Source organism: Limanda limanda, chromosome 12 (assembly GCF_963576545.1).
Source record: "Limanda limanda chromosome 12, fLimLim1.1, whole genome shotgun sequence".
Lineage (NCBI taxonomy): Eukaryota > Metazoa > Chordata > Actinopteri > Pleuronectiformes > Pleuronectidae > Limanda > Limanda limanda.
Genome location: NC_083647.1, coordinates 8,218,575 through 8,235,853, shown reverse-complemented (window position 1 = coordinate 8,235,853; position 17,279 = coordinate 8,218,575). Strand labels below are relative to the sequence as shown.

Below are 17,279 nucleotides of genomic sequence, written 5' to 3'. Positions count from 1 at the left end.
TACAGACAAAGTTAAAACATGACCTCCATGGTGATAATAATAATGTGATACTATTTGGCCATATTGTCCCTATAATGGTCAACATTTAAATCGCTAACTTCAGCTGCTTTACAGATTTGCAGCACTGAGATACATTACTGAGGGGGAAAGTTTTGGAGACTTGCAACATTGCTACACTGAAACAACCCTTATCTATCATTTCGGGCTAAAATTGGCTGACCCTAATCTAAGGGTCTGATAACAGGCCAGCCACAGTGAGCCAATCGACCGTCCGACACTTTGCCATTTTGCCTCGAAGTCCTAACAGCAAATATTCCTCATTAAGTTCTCATAAATGGTGTGCTCTCAAGAGTAGAGCTTTTGTCTTAGTGCGACAAAACAAACAGACAAGTCAGAGCTGGTTTGTTCCTGCATCATGACGTTGAGCAAGTGTGAGGGAGACGGATTTCACTCTATGGGATTCTGCAACTTTTCTTTAACAAGGTCAGGGGTTATTCTCCTGTGTTCTTTTTTCACACGGATGCATAGGCTGCATTTTTCTCATACAATTCACTGTCTTAGAAGATGTCATCTAAGCTGTAACCCAAACAACTTCCAGACATTCAACCTCTTTTGAAATTCAGCTTAAGGGCTGTGTTGGCGTCAAAGGTTTCAGAAGGCTTTGGTCACCTTTCCCCTCTCACTCAGCTTTCACTCAACTCAAAACTGCCCAAGCCTAAAACCCAGTCCCGACTCACATTGTAAAGTGTTTGTTTTCATTTATTTTCTTACGTATTTGCATTTACTTCAGGGTTTGCTTAAAATTGAAATCATTACAAGGCAAAGTGCAGCACGATCATGGACAAACCCAGAGTGAAAGCAAAGCATCGGCAGGTTCACTCTCTCCACATACGTGTTCGAACGTTATTCCTATATTTCCATGTTTGATTGATTGAACACGTCCTTGCTTGCTTCTTGTGGGGTAACCTATGGAAATAACTTGTCTGTGCCCCCGAGTTTTTATCCTACCTGTTTCTCCTTAGTCAAGTTAAGTATATGTATATAGCACATTTAAATGAAATTGCTTAGATATACAATATGCATATTCACATGCACTGCCATTTAAAAAAAAAAAAATCTAACATGTCATTGCTGCTCCGTTTATCTCTGACACTTTCTTATACTTCAAACGTGGAGACACCTCAACATTTATGTTAGACACTCAACATCAGTTGCACTTCTGTCTGCCTGAGAGAGAGATCCTTCACTTGTCTGATTATAACCTCTGACTTAATGTTGCTCATGACGGTTAATTCAGTTAATACTTTACCCAATGCACACATTAACGAACTGTCGGGTTTCAGCTACGTTCTGTGCTGTATCACTTTGCTGCATGTCCTCCTTCGTCATTCCCCCACTGACCTGTGCTCACTTCACACGTTAACAATAAACACCAACACTACAAAGAAGTTATTGGGACACGTACAGGCAGGTTTACTTCGTGTGTGTTTGATTCACTCAACAGTTTATGAGACACGTATTTAAACACTTTGGTAGTAAACAAGACGAGAGGTAATGTGACGAGCACAGCCACAGCATCAGGGATCCAGATTCAAATCCTACACCATCCATTAATAACCAAATAAATGTGTGAATAGCGACGGAGACGAGGAGACACACACACACACACACACACACACACACACACATACACTTGCAGACAGGAGAGAAGTTCTTCGAGCAGATTATGAAGGAATGCAGTGATTTAACTTTATTGTTGCAGAAGCCTCGTTTATCCAGGAACATAATTATGAATTGAGCAGGTTATTATAAAGATCAGTTCTAAGTGTTATTGATTTGAAGTCGTATCGCCCAGCCCTAAGGAGTTCTATCCTCTATCCTCTATCCTCATGTCCTCCTCCAATGATGCCAAACACCAACAGCCACTGCTCCCTGGAACTCAGCCCTCTCTGCTGTCCCACCACCTCCACATATAGGCCACTTTTGTCTGTTATGCTTTTGCATTACATATTGCAAAGTGACATGAGTCTCAGCAGGCAGAAAATGCCTCTATTCTGTCTTAACAATTCCCCTATCTGTTAAATGTAATGCTGGTGTCACTGTTTAATCACCTTTTAGCTTTTTGTCTTGCTTCATCAGGACAGCAGTGGTAGCACAGCACTGTCCCGATCAAATATATAAACAAATTAAATCAATGAAAAATTGTTTAATAGGACAAATGGCCAAAGAAAACCCTTGCTTTGTCTGTGTTGGATCACATGTACATGTGTTTTTCATACGTACAGCAGACTGCACAGTCTGATGATTGGCTTGTAGCATTATGAAAAAGGTGCATGAGGTTCATATTAGGTGAGGTGTGACGGACTCATCCTACAGGTTAGCCCGCGAAGAATGCAAACATCATGGATGAACTCTCTGAGCGGCTTAAAGCTGCAGTGATCTGAGTGAGCACAGTTTGGAATCAGATGAATGGATCTAATCCAGTTTTCTACTGTACATTCATTACTGAGACTAGTGTATCTGTACCACCCAGTCATTATGTGCAAGAAGACGGCTGGTTGTTTATCTCCATGTTGGTCACAATGTGTTCCTCAGTCCGTGCAACAGCCATTAACTGAAGTGGTTTCACTTTCTACCACAGACAAAACCCACTAAAACGGTCACATCAACTGGAAAATTAATCCAACGCTGACCTCTTGTGGGTAAACACAGTACTGCACAGGCCGTGTGTCCTGGTCTGGGGACATGCTGGAACAGGTTATGTAAGATTACAGACACACATGCAAAGAATATACTTTCATAATTCACCTATGTCTTCACATCCTGGAAGACGAAGGAAGGTTGAAGTTGTTTTCTACCACAGCTGCAAAGTGAAATGCTGACATCTTGAGGAAAATACCACAGACCTCCCAGCTGGAGAGGCTCTGTGTTGTTCACTGTATCGACAACAGCACCTCACGCTGAGTCACATGACCTGACACCACCTCTTAGCCCTAGCACAGCCATGCATGTGTTGTTCAGACAGCTCAGAATGCCGTGTGTTATTGTGCAGCACTGCTCGCTGTGCAGGAGGTGGTTGTTGGGTCCGGACTGGGTGTGCTGCTGCTGCTTTGAAGCGTCGCACTAACTCTGGCAGGAGGAGAAGAAAAAGGGCCGCTCCTCCATCCCCCCATGCCTCACACGTGCTTAAGAATCCTCGGCTGCCCTCTAATTGGTCCGCGTGCACGGCTCGGCGTTCTCTCTCTCAGGTGTCATATTGTCGGCCTGTGTGTGTTTTTCCAACTCCACGCCACAATGACGTTGAAGAACAATCAGAGGTGTCAGCACTGAGGAGCTCAAACTTGTCTCTGCAAAAGCTGATTCAGGGTTGGGTCTGATAAGGTTTTATTTTCATGTTTACACTGGAGACTGCTCATTATCCTTTTTCTTCTTTGTCATAAACTAACACAAGAACTCTTATGCTGCAACTACCATGTGCTCGTATCATTGGATTTTATTCTGTTATCTTATATTTTTAACCAGAAACTGTAAATATTCAAAGAGATAGAAATCCCCAACAAGTTTTAATGTCAGGCTGTTTGATGGATACATAACAAAAACATTAGCGTTATACATTGGGAAGCGGAACAATAACTGATGACCTAACATCCTCTCCGTCCCTCTCCCCACGTCCCCCCCCCTGGGTTTCCTGCCTCCCTCTACCAGGAGCTTCGACCAGATGAGCGTTTCCACAGAGTTCAGTTTCCGCACTGAGTCGGACTGGGACCCTCGGTTTGATTCCACCTCCATGATCAGCTTCGACATGACTCAGCCAAGCAGCCAGTTTTCACCCTCCAAATTTTCCAAGGTTGGTTTTACACACACACACATATTTTCTCATAGTTGAAATGAAAACTGAAGATGTTACAGACTAGTACTTTAGTAGAATTTGTTTTACTTGTATTTGTTTCCAGAGGCAAAACTTTTACTTTTTTACTCCTCTGCATTTATCCAATAGCTCTGGTTGCTATAGTAACTTTTCTGGTAGAAACAGCAAATCTGAAAAATGTGTTGCGCTGACATGACATGACAGAGAATACTTTAAAATATCTTTACCTCAATGAGATTATATATGATTTTTACTTTGTACTTTTGTAGTTTCATTTACAAGTGGAAGAAAACTCACCAGATTATAATCCAATTATAAATTCAACGAATTACTCAATTTAATAGGTCCAGGAAATCTTTTGCTGCATATTTGACAAAAAGAAAAAGACAAATTCAGTTACCCGATTTCAACATTGTTGCATCTAATGTAGTCTGCTGACAGAAAGTGTTAGAGCTTTATCCATTTTTATAGGATATGAGGACTCAACAAATGCAAAAAGCACCAGAGATCAGAGCGGTTAGGTCACAGGTAAAATAATGTCAGGTAGCGTTCAGTTGATTGAGTATGTTTTAAGTACCTACTTACAAAGATCCTGCTCAGATAATCATTTTACACTTTTTTTAAGCTGTCCAACCTGCTAACCTTGATATTTGTTTGACTTACATTACGTTTACAGTAAGTGTCCTTGGGCAATATACTGAACCGCAAATGTCCCCTTCTCATAGAGAAAGCACATCAATGCACTGTATATGAATGAGTGTGTGAATGGATGAATGTAAAACTGTACTGTGAAGCACTTTGAGTGGTCAGCAGGAATAGAAAGGTACTTTATAAATACAGGGCATTTACCATAAAAAAGAGTTTAAACCTACACTCAAGAGTAAAGAATCTGTCTTTAAACTTAAAAGAAAAAATGATGTGACATTTATTGTGATCATTTCTGATATTGATGAGGTGGTATCCGCTCAGCATATAAGACTAATAGCTGAAAAAAGTCACTTTAAACTAATTTTGTGTGCTATGTGTCGCGCAGCCTTTCACACCCCAGTGACCTGCAGTGGTTAACAGTAATATGACAACATTGGTGTTGCTGTGTTTTTATATCAGAGAATGCACAGCAGAGCTTTGGCTGACAGATAAGGAAGTTCAGTGCGGTATCTCCACCTACCTGACACTTGTCATTGCTTTGAGTAAATACAACCTCGGAGGAGAGCTTGTTCTCCTGTGGTCGCTCTGCATTGAGGGCCGACAAGTGGCTATTCAAGACACGGGATATTACTTTTTTTTCCAAAGTCCTCTTCACTTCAGCTCGATTTGTGAATGAGTGAAGACAGCCAGGTACAGTGCCACAGCTTCGACTACATGATACTAGATCCAAGCGAGGACTTGGCTTGGTTAGTTTTTTGCGTATTTCACTCTGTTTAGACATGAACTGGAAAACCCGGCCACAGTACCTGCTGTTTGCTCAGTGAAATGACCTGAATGTTTGACAACGCTGGAGAGTGCGGGGACTGCTCAGGTTTAACCCTTACATTTGTTGATTTGCCTTCAAATGTATTTACTTACTATTACAGCACAAAACCTTTGACCCGTGTCACTGTGCTTCTCCTGTCTGAATGAAACCAGTTGAATTCTTCTAAAAAACCACAGTAGATAACAGAGGTCCTATTGATTTTCCCAGTCGCTGCATGTTGAAGGGTGGGGTTGTCTCCAGCACTCCACACCCCTTCCGTTTCACTGGATTGAGAGAATTTCTTTGGGCTTGTTTGCCATGTGATCCTCGTTTCACAACATTGGTTTCTCTCCACACTGTTGCTTTGATGCAAATGACCATGCCCTCGGGTCAGTCACTTTGTTCAGAGCTGGGAGTCTCTGGAGAAACTCACCAGCGAGTGCTGCTCCTCTGCTCAGGAGGGACGACTGATCATTTCAGTCTTTGCTTTTCTAATTCACATGAAGAATAAGGACACTGGCTTATATATTTAACTTTACAAGCACCTTTGTGACTTCCTAGTTAAGGGATCATTCCGAGGATCATTATATGTCTTCATTAACTTCCTTGGTCTGCGAATTCTACAACTTAGACTCCAGGAAGTCCCAATGGTATGTAACTGATGTTTGTTTAAATGTGGTTACTAACAGTTTTTTTCACAGTGTGATTCATGCTTCTTGCCTTAACATGTGCTCAGGTTACTGTTGCTCTTCTGTGCCAGGTTTTCCAAGGTGTGTTATGGCGGCACAATATTTTCCTCCTTTGTGTCAGGGCTTCTTTGCTGTGAAGTAAATCCTGTTTCATGTGCTTCATGGAAACAATAAGACGTGGTTTATATTTGACGGCGGCTGCCGTTTAACACTGAAACCTTCTTGTTCAACTTAATTTTGTTCTTATTGTGTTTGTGCAGTTAGTAGCGTTGGTGAGTGACCCTTGAGCTAAACAATAAGAGGTTTTATATCTAGTTGGTCATTAGTGCATGTTGTTATTGGCACATGGGTTTATGGATTTCACCAGGCTCTCTTCGTAAAGATAAGAAAATAGAATCTTAAATAAAACTTTTTTTCTGTCAACTTTGCAAAACAGTAACCTGCAAACCGAGTATTTTGACAAAATAAACAAGCTGAAAGAGGAACAAAAAATACTCAGTATATATCTTTTTTTTTAACGTGCTTTTGGCGATTCCCATTGTCACTTACCTTTCTTACATAGTCCATCTGTTATATAAATTTAGGGACAATTCAGAAACCATTTTCTGTCGTATATATTATAGAGTTGATACCCGACCCGATAATATTCAAATTTGAGTCAGGTTAGGTGACATTGGCTTGGCTAGCTTTTTTTTTTGCACTGCTCATGTATGTAATCTGGGAAAAGATCAGGCACACAGAACAAAATATCTTTTGGGTTGTGGTCACAGGTTCTTCTCATTTTCTCACTGATTTGGACTTAAATTTGCAGCCAGAGTCGCTCTCTTTTATACGTTAAACCTCTTCATCTCTGCCTTCATCCATTGCCCTCTGCCCCTTCATTGTCTCAATTCTGTTGACAGATAATTACAATCCAGGGAAAAGGTTTTTTGTACAACCCTTAGTTACCCAATAACAACTGCGGGGGAGAAAAAGAGAAAGAATAACTAAAACAAAGAACAAACAGATAGATCAAACAGAAACTAATGCATACACACCAAACAGACATTAACAGCTTGAACAACCCATCTAGGTTGATGAAGCATAAACTATTTTTAAGACAACCCTCCCCTAGAGCATTTAGTAAATGTGACCATAGGTTTGCTAACTGCACAATTTGTCAGACTGAGCATGAACACATAGATACTTTTGTATCTTTATCGTGTCCTTGTTCTCAAGCTTTTATTTTTCTGAAGTTAATGGCAGTGTATAATTGAAAATGAGGGCACAAGTATGTGAATTCACTTTGGATTCCTGATTGTGTAAATCGCCTCTGGCCTGGAGATTTTTGTGGTGAATTAAATAAGGTCTGTTTGTTTCATACGCTTTTTGGTTGTCTATTAGCTCGAGAGTGTATTTGTAGTTTTCATTTTCATTTCTCCTTTTATACTAGAGCCAGACAAAAATTGATGTGCCTGCTGCTCTCTCCCCACCTCAACATGTGTCTTTCTGTCTGCTCCTTGTCTGTCCTCTTTCAGAATTCGGAGGAGAAGCGAGGAGTGTTGGATCGCCTCAGCAACTTCTTCACCTCCAAGAGAAAGAAGAGCAGTAGCAGGCACTCTTCAGATGCCTCCAATGATGCACGCTCCCCAGCATCCCCCCTGTCTCCGCGTTCAACGCAGTCGGAGGATGAGGAGGATGGGCAAAAGACGCCAACCCCTTCTCGAAAAGCTAACGAGCTGCCCCTTTACGGCGAGGCCAAGACGGGAGCAGAGCAGGTCAATGCCCGCAGCCAATGCCCCAGTCCCAGCGCCTCGAGCACAGTCTCTCTGGTGATGGATGACGCAGATCCCCCTTTCGCTGACAGTAGCAGCAGCGGCCGCAGCAGTGTGAGGGAGACAAATGTGTGCAGGATCAGCACAGCCAGCGGTGACAAGAATTCTGGGAATGTGACTCCTGCCTCTCGGAAACTTCCTACTACCACCCATAGAAGTGCTGATTCAGGCACAGAAATAGGGTTTGCAGAGTCAGTGGTGGAGGAAGTAAACAAGAAGCTGCAGGTTAATTTAGAAGAACACATCCAGACAAATGCAAAGGCTTCCACCAAGGACGGTACAGTTAGATCGACCACACAGATGCCATTTAAAACCCCAGTTCTCAAAACAGCTGAGGGTCCAAACTCACCTAATTTAACTTCTATAAGCTTAGCATCAAAGAAAAGCTCTGTGAAGGTTGGAAAGAGGGGGCACAGCACTGCGCTAACAGGAATACGATTAGGCTCTCAGTCTTCCACCTCAAAGGAAGAAGGAGAATCCGTAGACAAAGGGAGGGAAAAGTCCAGAGACAGGAGGAGAGGTCAGGTATTTTCTGAATCTACACCTATGGAATGGGACCCTTCAAATGAGAGCGGGGAAATAGCCGGAAGGGAATCTCCTGTCCGATTCCACAGAGCCATCTGGGTTGAAACACACATGGGCGAGGAGGAGGCAGTGGTGAGGGAGGGGGAGAAAGAGAGGGATGCAATGACAGAAAGGGAGGTGGACTTCAGAGCAGACTCGCCCCCTGTCTTTGCCATACCTGTCACGGTAATACCTGAGGACGATTCCATCTCTCAGGACGCTGCAGACGGCCCCTCAGAGACGTTGCCGCCCAGTGGCAGCCTGCCAGAACCTGCCATCTCCTCCGGAGGGGAGTTCCAAACAAGCTCGCCACCGCCAGAGGAGCCTGACGCCGGCAAGGACTCAGAGAAAGGTTCCCTTCCCGAGAGGCGCAAGTCGAGAGAGGTTCGCATCACACGCAAGACTGTGAATCTGCCTTCAAAGCACAAGGTTTTTGCTGAGCAGGTGTGCATTAGCCAAGAGCAGGGTCTGGAGGAGAAGGAACCGACGGGAGAGGAGTGCAGCAGAAGTTCAGCTTCAAAGGATTCAGATACAACAGAAGTCCAACTGTGAGTTTCTGTCTATTTTACCTTTCTGTGGTTACTTTGTTAAAACCCGTCTGATCCTGGGAGAAACGGAAAGCAGGGGAGGTAAATGAGCCGAGCTGACGTGCAACCTGAGCTCTGAGTTCCCATGCTCCATTGTACCAGAGGAGAACAAACCAAACCAAACCTGCGCTTAGGCACTGAAATATTCATACCCAGCCCATCTAATCACACAGACATTCTATAATGGATAACTTAAAAATGCTTCAAAAGTAATTGTTGGTTAGGAAACAGTAAATGCAGTAGAGAAGATCCTCTTAGCTGTGTTTACCTATGGTGTATATTCACTACCTGAATGAGCTGGTCATTACAAAACTTGACAGGCAACTGGAGAATACAGCCTGCACACGTTGTTTGACTTCAGGATTACGTAGATGTACTTTAATTGACGTGTGGCAAATACATGGGTACGGTTCGAAACGGATAAAGAATGAGTAATGGGGTGAACCTGGTAATGCTTTGTAAAACTTTGAGTTACTGTGCATTCCTGGATAAAGATGACCATGCATGCCTGGAACATTCCTGAAAACTGGGACTAATTTATGGGGTCAGAGCTAATGCAGGGTGGTAAAGTTTAACCTTCTGCATAGCTAATGTTTCAATCTAACTAGTTCCCTTTCTGCCTGACTCTCTCCAAAGACACTGAAAACTTCACAATATAAATACAAGTATTAGACGCTTATACAAAAAAATTTTGATGACAGGATTGGCCCAGTGCAATTTTTCAAGTTGTATAAAATTGAAATACTCAAGTACAGCATTTCAAAGTTCTACTAAAGTTCATGCCTCCAAAGTACTGTGTTTGTATGTTTTAAAGACTGTGGTTATAGTGATTTGTTTAGATGGTGCACACTCAAATATAGTTGCAAAGTAAATAATATGATTGTTATAAGATAAAATACATTAATGCTGCTTTTGATATGGCACTTGAGACAAAACTTGTGTAAAGTTGCACTTTAATATTTCTGTTGAATTGTCTCCCTCTCATCTGACAGAGTGCCAAGTCTCCAAAACAACGACCTTGCAGAACTCAAGGACGCCGACCTAGAGCCAATCACAGCAACAGATGAGACGGCCCTCACTGACACTCCTGAACTTCTAGGTGAAGAAGAAGCAGACTCTGAGTCCTCCAACATTGATGACACCTCTGCTCCCTCAGACATGTACAAAGCAAAGTCCCAACCCTCCGTGTCTGGGATAAGAGGCAAGGAGACAAATCAGGCTACACCCTCCAAACGAGGTCCTAAAGCTGCAACAGAAAGTCGACTTACCACAGCAGGTGGAGCAAAGACCCCATCCTCTGTAGCCGGAAGCAAGACCAAAAATGTCACAACAAAGGCCAAGGGCTCCACAGAGGCAACAAAAGTGGGAACTTCCAGTGATATTCCACTACCGAGGGAACACAGCAGTGAGAAAACGGCTTCTATGTTACCAACATTAAAAGACCAAAGCACTAACGGTTCCTCAAGCACAGAGAGTTCAAAGTCTAAAATCCCAAAAAGGTCATCATCGGATGCTGATGTGAAATCACCAGTGACACCAGACAAAACATCAGTGAGCGACTCCTCAGTGTTTACCTCCAAACTACAAAAGCAACCTCGGACCAAAGAATCTCTAAGATCTTCCATCAGTCCAACCAAAGCTGTCAGGAAACAGAGTTTTGAGGAAGCTAAGGAAGGGAAATCTGAGGCGAGGGACATTTCTCCGACAAAAAACACCCACAAGACAGGAACAAAGATTATTAAAGAGAAGTCGGAGGAGGGCATTAACCTGGTAAATGGCGTGGCGAGAGACTATAGCGAGAGAAGTGAAAGCCTGGATGTTAAAAAACTGCCGCAGAACCATGTGGAAAATAATGCCTCCTTGTCATCAAAGAGCCGGTTACCCATTACATCTCCAACAAGAAAGAATAATGATGATGTAACGCAAACTGCCGCCACAGGCCACAAAAAGAATTCATCCGGTCAGACGGACTCAGACAGACCAAAGAAGAGCTCAGACAACCAGGAAGTACCAGATGGAGAGAGAGCTGGGAGCGACACACCTTCACCTCGACCTGAAAGTCCCACGAAAGGTAAAACTGCACAATCACACTGACATCGTCACATAATTAAATCACGTGAGCTCTGCTGTCGAAAGTGAATACAAGATCAGCTTTGTAGAAAAACTTCAATCAAGGATTAAACATTGTTCAGGAAAAAGAAAAAAGTTTGAAAATGCTTTTTTACCTGATAATAATCGGAAGGTTCCAACCACTTGTTTGGTTAATATGAAGCTTGGCTTCTCTTAAAAAGAAACAAGAGGAAACAAATCACCTGGCTCTGTCCACAGTTTAGAAATGTCCCCAAAACATTCATCCCCTATTGATTGAAAATTTGAAACTTGTATATAAAATATATAAAACAGGAGACACATCAAAAGGTAAATCTGCAGATCATGAAATAAATGAAGATAATAAAAATAAAATTAAACTACTGTAGAGAAAAAAATAACAGAAAAATATAGGTATAAAGAAAATCTAAAAAATAGTGTGATTAAAATGGAATGGTCCTTTACATATAATGTTTTAACAGCTGTATGCTACCACGCCTGAATGAAAGTGATGGTTGCTATCATTGTTGTATGGCCTGACATCAAGAGAAGGAATACTTTTTATTTTATTGTTTGATAACTGATAATGAACACAAATAAATAAATCAAGGTATGCACAACAATTACTTCTTCTAAATAGCTGTAAAGTTCACTTCCAGTTAGCCCTGGCTAATACTACACTTTAGGAAATCATTTCTATGTAAAAAAAAAATTCTCTGTTGTATTAAAACGGTGTGTTTATGTGTTTCAAATAGGAGGCACGTCATCAACAAGACCATTCAAACAACTTTCTAAAAGGATCAGCCATGAAGAGGAAGACACACCCACCTCACATGCCTCTCCTCCGCCCACATCAAGGTTTTCCAAACAAAGCGAAAACATCAAACAACAACAAAAGAGTCTAGTGAAGGATTCAGCTGATCCCTTCATATCTGGGAGCAAACTTCCTACACTGGGTCTGAAAGGCTCCAACAAAATAAAAGTCGGGAAAACTCAAGATTCCCAAGAGAAAGGATCTGACAGTGTGTTAGCAGAGAAGGACGGTACCAGCGATGACAGATTCAAATTTGAGATTGTGTCTACAGAAGAAGAAGAACATGTTATAAAACCCTCAGACACACAGTCTAGTACCTTTGCGTTCAGAATGAAAGGAAAAGAGACAAGCGCATTAGAAAGTGCTGCAATCAAAGAGATTTTAGAAATCCAGCCAATACAAAAGAATGATGCGATTATCACAGCAAACGCTCAGGTAGACGTAACACCAGAAACAGAGTTAGGATCTAAGTTGTTGTCTAGCAGTGAGGCCGTTAAAGTAATTCCCACTCAATTACCAGTCACTGATGTAAACAACGCTGAGGCAGATAAACAGGAAAGACAGCAAGTAAAAATACAAAGTGATAACACCACAAAGGAAAAGCAAACTCAGCGATCACCGGAAAGTTCTCAGGGAGAAGTAGACATATTAGAGACAACCCAGATACTAAGTAACGTAACACCAGATTTAATTCAGGAGAAAGAGCCACAGCCTGCTGTGGTTCAGGACACAATACCAGCTCATGAGCATGTAACTGATACGTCAGCTGAACCTGTTGTAGGTGACAGCAAACCCTGTGACATAATGACCCAGTCTGATGGGGATGGTGTTTTGCCTGATAATGTTTCTCTTAAAGCGATAGCTGATCCCCCAAATAGTCTTCCTTCTGAATCGGCCTTGAAGGAGGCTGAGCCTAAGGATGATGTTGTTGATGCTGACCTGAAAAATACAGAGCAGCAAAAGGAAAACAAGTTATTTAAGGATCAAACCACAAATCACATTCTTGAAATTGGCAGACCACGATCCACATTAGACAGAGAGTCAGTGAAAACTGTTGAGGTGGAGGAGAAAAGTAAAGAGGAGCTTGGCAAGAAATCACCCAAGGCTTCAGACATTCAAACAGAGGCTGTGACTGTTTGTGAATTACCCAAGAATGTTGAAAATAAGCTGGACAAAGAGCCTCTTTTACAGGCAGAAAAATTTGAAAGACAGAAGAAAGACTCTAAACTGAAAGACGCAGAAGTGGAAAGCACGGACTCACAGAGCAGTCACAGCGAGGAGCTCAAGGGCAGTGTCATCAGGGACGAAGCTGAGACAGATTTTACAAAACTAGAGAAGCCATGTGATCTATTATCAGAGCAGAAGTGTTTACAGCCCGTCTCAAAGGAGGGACAACAGGTAGTTACAGATAACCTGGAAGAGAAGAGGACAAAGGCAGAGGGAGGAGGAAGTTTAATTAATGAAGCTACTTCCATTGTGGTTGATACAATTCATAAAAGTGAGATCTCAAAGACAGAAAATGCAGAGAGTAGCGGCGAGGAAACCCAGCGAGCAGGGGAGGTGATGATGGCATCAACAGTGAAAACTGAACAGGGGCCTAAACTACTTGTAACCAAAGAGGAGGTGAAGAACGACAACACAAATGAGAAGGACAAACATGCAAACGATGTAAAGGAAAGCCAAACACCAGAAATTAAAGGTGTAAGCACTGAAATGCAGGATGCTGCAGGTGACAGAAAAGAAAATAGCTTACCAGAAGATATTTCAAATAAGACTGTTGAATCTGAAGTTGACAGTAATAAAGCAAATGCCATCGCTAACCTAGAACAGAAACCGGCACAAAAAGCTCCAGAGAAGACAACAGAAAGCCATAGTTTGGAAACAACTCAAGAACTGAGCACTAAAGATCAGAGTGATAAAAACTCTGAAGAAAAGACTGAAACAAAAACTTCATCAGTAAAGACTTTGAAGAATGAGACTGCAGCTGTGACTGCTAACAGTGAAGTTAACATCCAACAAGTCCAGAGGTCCATAGTAGTTGGAGACGTTGAGGACGTCAGTAAACCAGACAAAATCAAACCAACGGAATCCAAAGTTCCAAAGGTAGATAAGGAACCAGAGGGAACTAAAGTTCAAGAGAACCAAGAAACAGGTACAAGTCAAGGACTCAAATCTGTAAGCATTAGTAGTGAAGGTACCAAAGACCAGACTGAAATAAAGGATTCATCTTTAAAGCCTTTGAATGAGACTGCTAACTTAGATATTATCAACCTCACAGACGAAGCAGAGAAAAGGAAAACAACAGAACCCAAACGTCCAACTTCCGACCAAAAACCAGAAACAGCACAAGTTTTGGAAAAGACCAAGGTTGTGAAAATGGACACAACTCAAGAACCTAACTCTATAAGCACTGATGCTAAAGATACCAAAGACAATACTGAAACCAAGGTTCTATCAGTAAAGAGTTTAAATGCTAAAGTTAGCAACCAACAGGAACCAGAAACAGTAACAACAGAAAAGAGATCAGAAACTCAAATTCAAGAACGAAAGGTAGAAAGCAAGAAAACTCAGCGTGCTGAGGAAGCACAAGAAAAGACTGAAACAAAAACTTCATCAGTAAAGACTTTGGAGAATGAGACTGCAGCTGTGACTGCTAACAGTGAAGTTAACATCCAACAAGTCCAGAGGTCCATAGTAGTTGGAGACGTTGAGGACGTCAGTAAACCAGACAAAATCAAACCAACGGAATCCAAAGTTCCAAAGGTAGATAAGGAACCAGAGGGAACTAAAGTTCAAGAGAACCAAGAAACAGGTACAAGTCAAGGACTCAAATCTGTAAGCATTAGTAGTGAAGGTACCAAAGACCAGACTGAAATAAAGGATTCATCTTTAAAGCCTTTGAATGAGACTGCTAACTTAGATATTATCAACCTCACAGACGAAGCAGAGAAAAAGAAAACAACAGAACCCAAACGTCCAACTTCCGACCAAAAACCAGAAACAATACATGTTTTGGAAAAGACCAAGGTTTTAAAAATGGACACAGCTCAAGAACCTAGCACTGAGGCTAAAGATACCAAAGACAATACTGAAACCAAGGACTCATCAGTAAAGAAATTAAATGCTAAAGTTAGCAACCAACAGGAACCAGAAACAGTAAGAACAGAGAAGATATCAGAAACTCAAATTCAAGAACGAGAGGAAGAAAGCAAGAAAACTCAGCGTGCTGAGGAAGCACAAGAAAAGACTAAGACAAAGGATCCCTCACCTAAGAGTTTGGTGCAAGAGGCTGTAAATACGAACGTTCACTCTGCAGTTAGAAACCAAGAAGACCAGAAGCCCTCAGTTGAACATGTGGAGATAAAGAAACCAGAGAAGAAAAAGGATCACTCCACAGATTCCAAGGCTCCACATGAAAGTCAAGAACAGGAACCAAAGACTGTGACCAAAGTATCAACAGAGTCAACATCAAATATTTCCACAGTCGTTAGTAAGAGTGACAAGATACAGGAACAGAAAAGCCTCATTAAAGAACGTCTTCAAGATGAAAATGAAGTGGTGAAGAAAGAGGATAAGCTGAAAAACACAGCAAAGATAGATGTCAAGCAAAAGGCAGAACCCATTTTTGTAAAAGATGCAGTTAGCAAAACGGTTTCTGGAAAAGAAAAGGATAAGTCCAGCTTTGTCTCAGATAAAATACTCATTAGTACTGAGGCCCAGAAGAATGATGAAGGAATTCAAGAAAAGATAAAAACAGAGCGTGGCTTGAAACAGGAATTACAGGTTTGTTCGTCAAAAACTCCATCTCAAAGTCACCAGACAAAGGCTGAATCTCCATCAAGCTGGTTGGATGTGGAACATCAACAAAAACAGAAGAAGGAAAACAAAAAACGACTTCGGCCAGGCATTTTAAATGCGTCGGCCAGTGAAGATGAATCAACTGAGCGCGATGACATTGACGAGTTTATCAGCAGCATTAATAAAGGTGGAATTCCTTTCTCGCTACCTCCAAAGAGGCACATCCGTAGAAAGTCCCCATCGCCACATTTTTCCATGCCGGCCATTAAGGAAGATCGTTTCGAGAGAACATTCGATCCTGGGCAGTTCCAGTTTGGCTTAAAGAAAAATAGCAAAAAATCTAGGGATCTTTCACCAGCTATGTTAATAAAACAATATGCAGCCAACAGGGAAGGACGGACCCTGGAAAAACATGGACAAGAAAATGCCCTTCCCTCACCTGGAGAAAAACAGACATCACTTGATGAAGTTGAAGAAAAAGATGGAGTCAACGAGGCGTCCAAAGCTGAAGAAGGAAAAGAATTGCAAAGCAAGGAGCCTGGGAAATTAACGTCAAGGCTTGAGAGGATGTCGATCCTCTCCAGCTTAATGAACTCCCCCAGGAAAACCAAAGAGGAAACACCCTCTGCCTCAAATGGCTCATTTTCTTCCAAGAAACAACAAGACCTGGCCGCTCCTGGAAGGCACGGGGTTGAATCACCTCTGTCTGGCGTCAGAGCAGATGGGGAGGGCGTGAAGAGTGGAGATCAAGGATCACTTGTGGTTGGTGGTGGTAATGGTACGTTTAACGAGTCAGCTCTTAGCTCCTCCTCTCCTCCCCTTCCAACGTTCTCGGAGGTAAAGCTGCCCGATCATTTAGATAAATACCTCAAGAAGAACAAACAAGAACCCAAGGCTTCCCAGGGCTCAACACAAATGACTGAAACGCAACCGAATCCTGAGGGGGGTGCTGTTATGGACCAGGCCTTGATATCAGGAGCTCCTAATGGGGATTTGACCCTGAAGGGCCCCGCTGCACTGCCTCCAACCACCAATTTCAGCCAGCAGACTTCACAAAATACACGTCCAAGGACTAAGCCAAAGGCAAGTATTTATATTTTTGAAATTTGGAGTTCCGTAGATACAATGGAGAAATAACAGCCCAAAGCCTAAATGGGTTTTAACTTGCTAGCTAGGCTTTTTAAACAAAGCATTTCCTGATTTATTTCCATGGTGATATGTGCTCTAGTTTCATATCCTGTTCTTTCTGTCTTGTCATGAAGTTGCAAATAAGTCATGAATCATTTGCAAGTGAGGACACGTGAAAAGGCACATGTCTTCAATCTGGAATTCTGCACAGTAAATCTTTGCCAAGATCTGTTCATCAAAGGATTCACTGTCACATCATGATGAGATATTTGCATCGACATGCAAATAGAGTAGAACAATGCAAAAACACATTTGTTTGTTTAAAGGATAACAATGTACACTACAATACCTCCTACACACTCAGGTTTATTTCTCTTTCGCTTTGGCTTCTGCCAATCAAAATGTATATTTTCCCTCATTCTTGTACTCCAGGGGTAGTTCTGTAAATGATATTTGGTATGTAGAAGGATTGTAGG

The 17,279-nt window shown here is 42.0% G+C and overlaps 1 protein-coding gene across 1 annotated transcript in view; it reads left to right on the top strand.

The window, feature by feature from the left end:
* The window catches only part of crybg1a (crystallin beta-gamma domain containing 1a), a 42,295-nt gene that overhangs the window by 13,460 nt on the left and 11,556 nt on the right, over positions 1–17,279 (top strand). The window contains exons 2-5 of the mRNA XM_061082968.1: positions 3,706–3,847; positions 7,528–8,936; positions 9,968–11,046; positions 11,819–16,758. Coding sequence (XP_060938951.1) covers positions 3,706–3,847; positions 7,528–8,936; positions 9,968–11,046; positions 11,819–16,758 — 7,570 coding nt within the window. The remainder of the gene's footprint in view (positions 1–3,705; positions 3,848–7,527; positions 8,937–9,967; positions 11,047–11,818; positions 16,759–17,279) is intronic.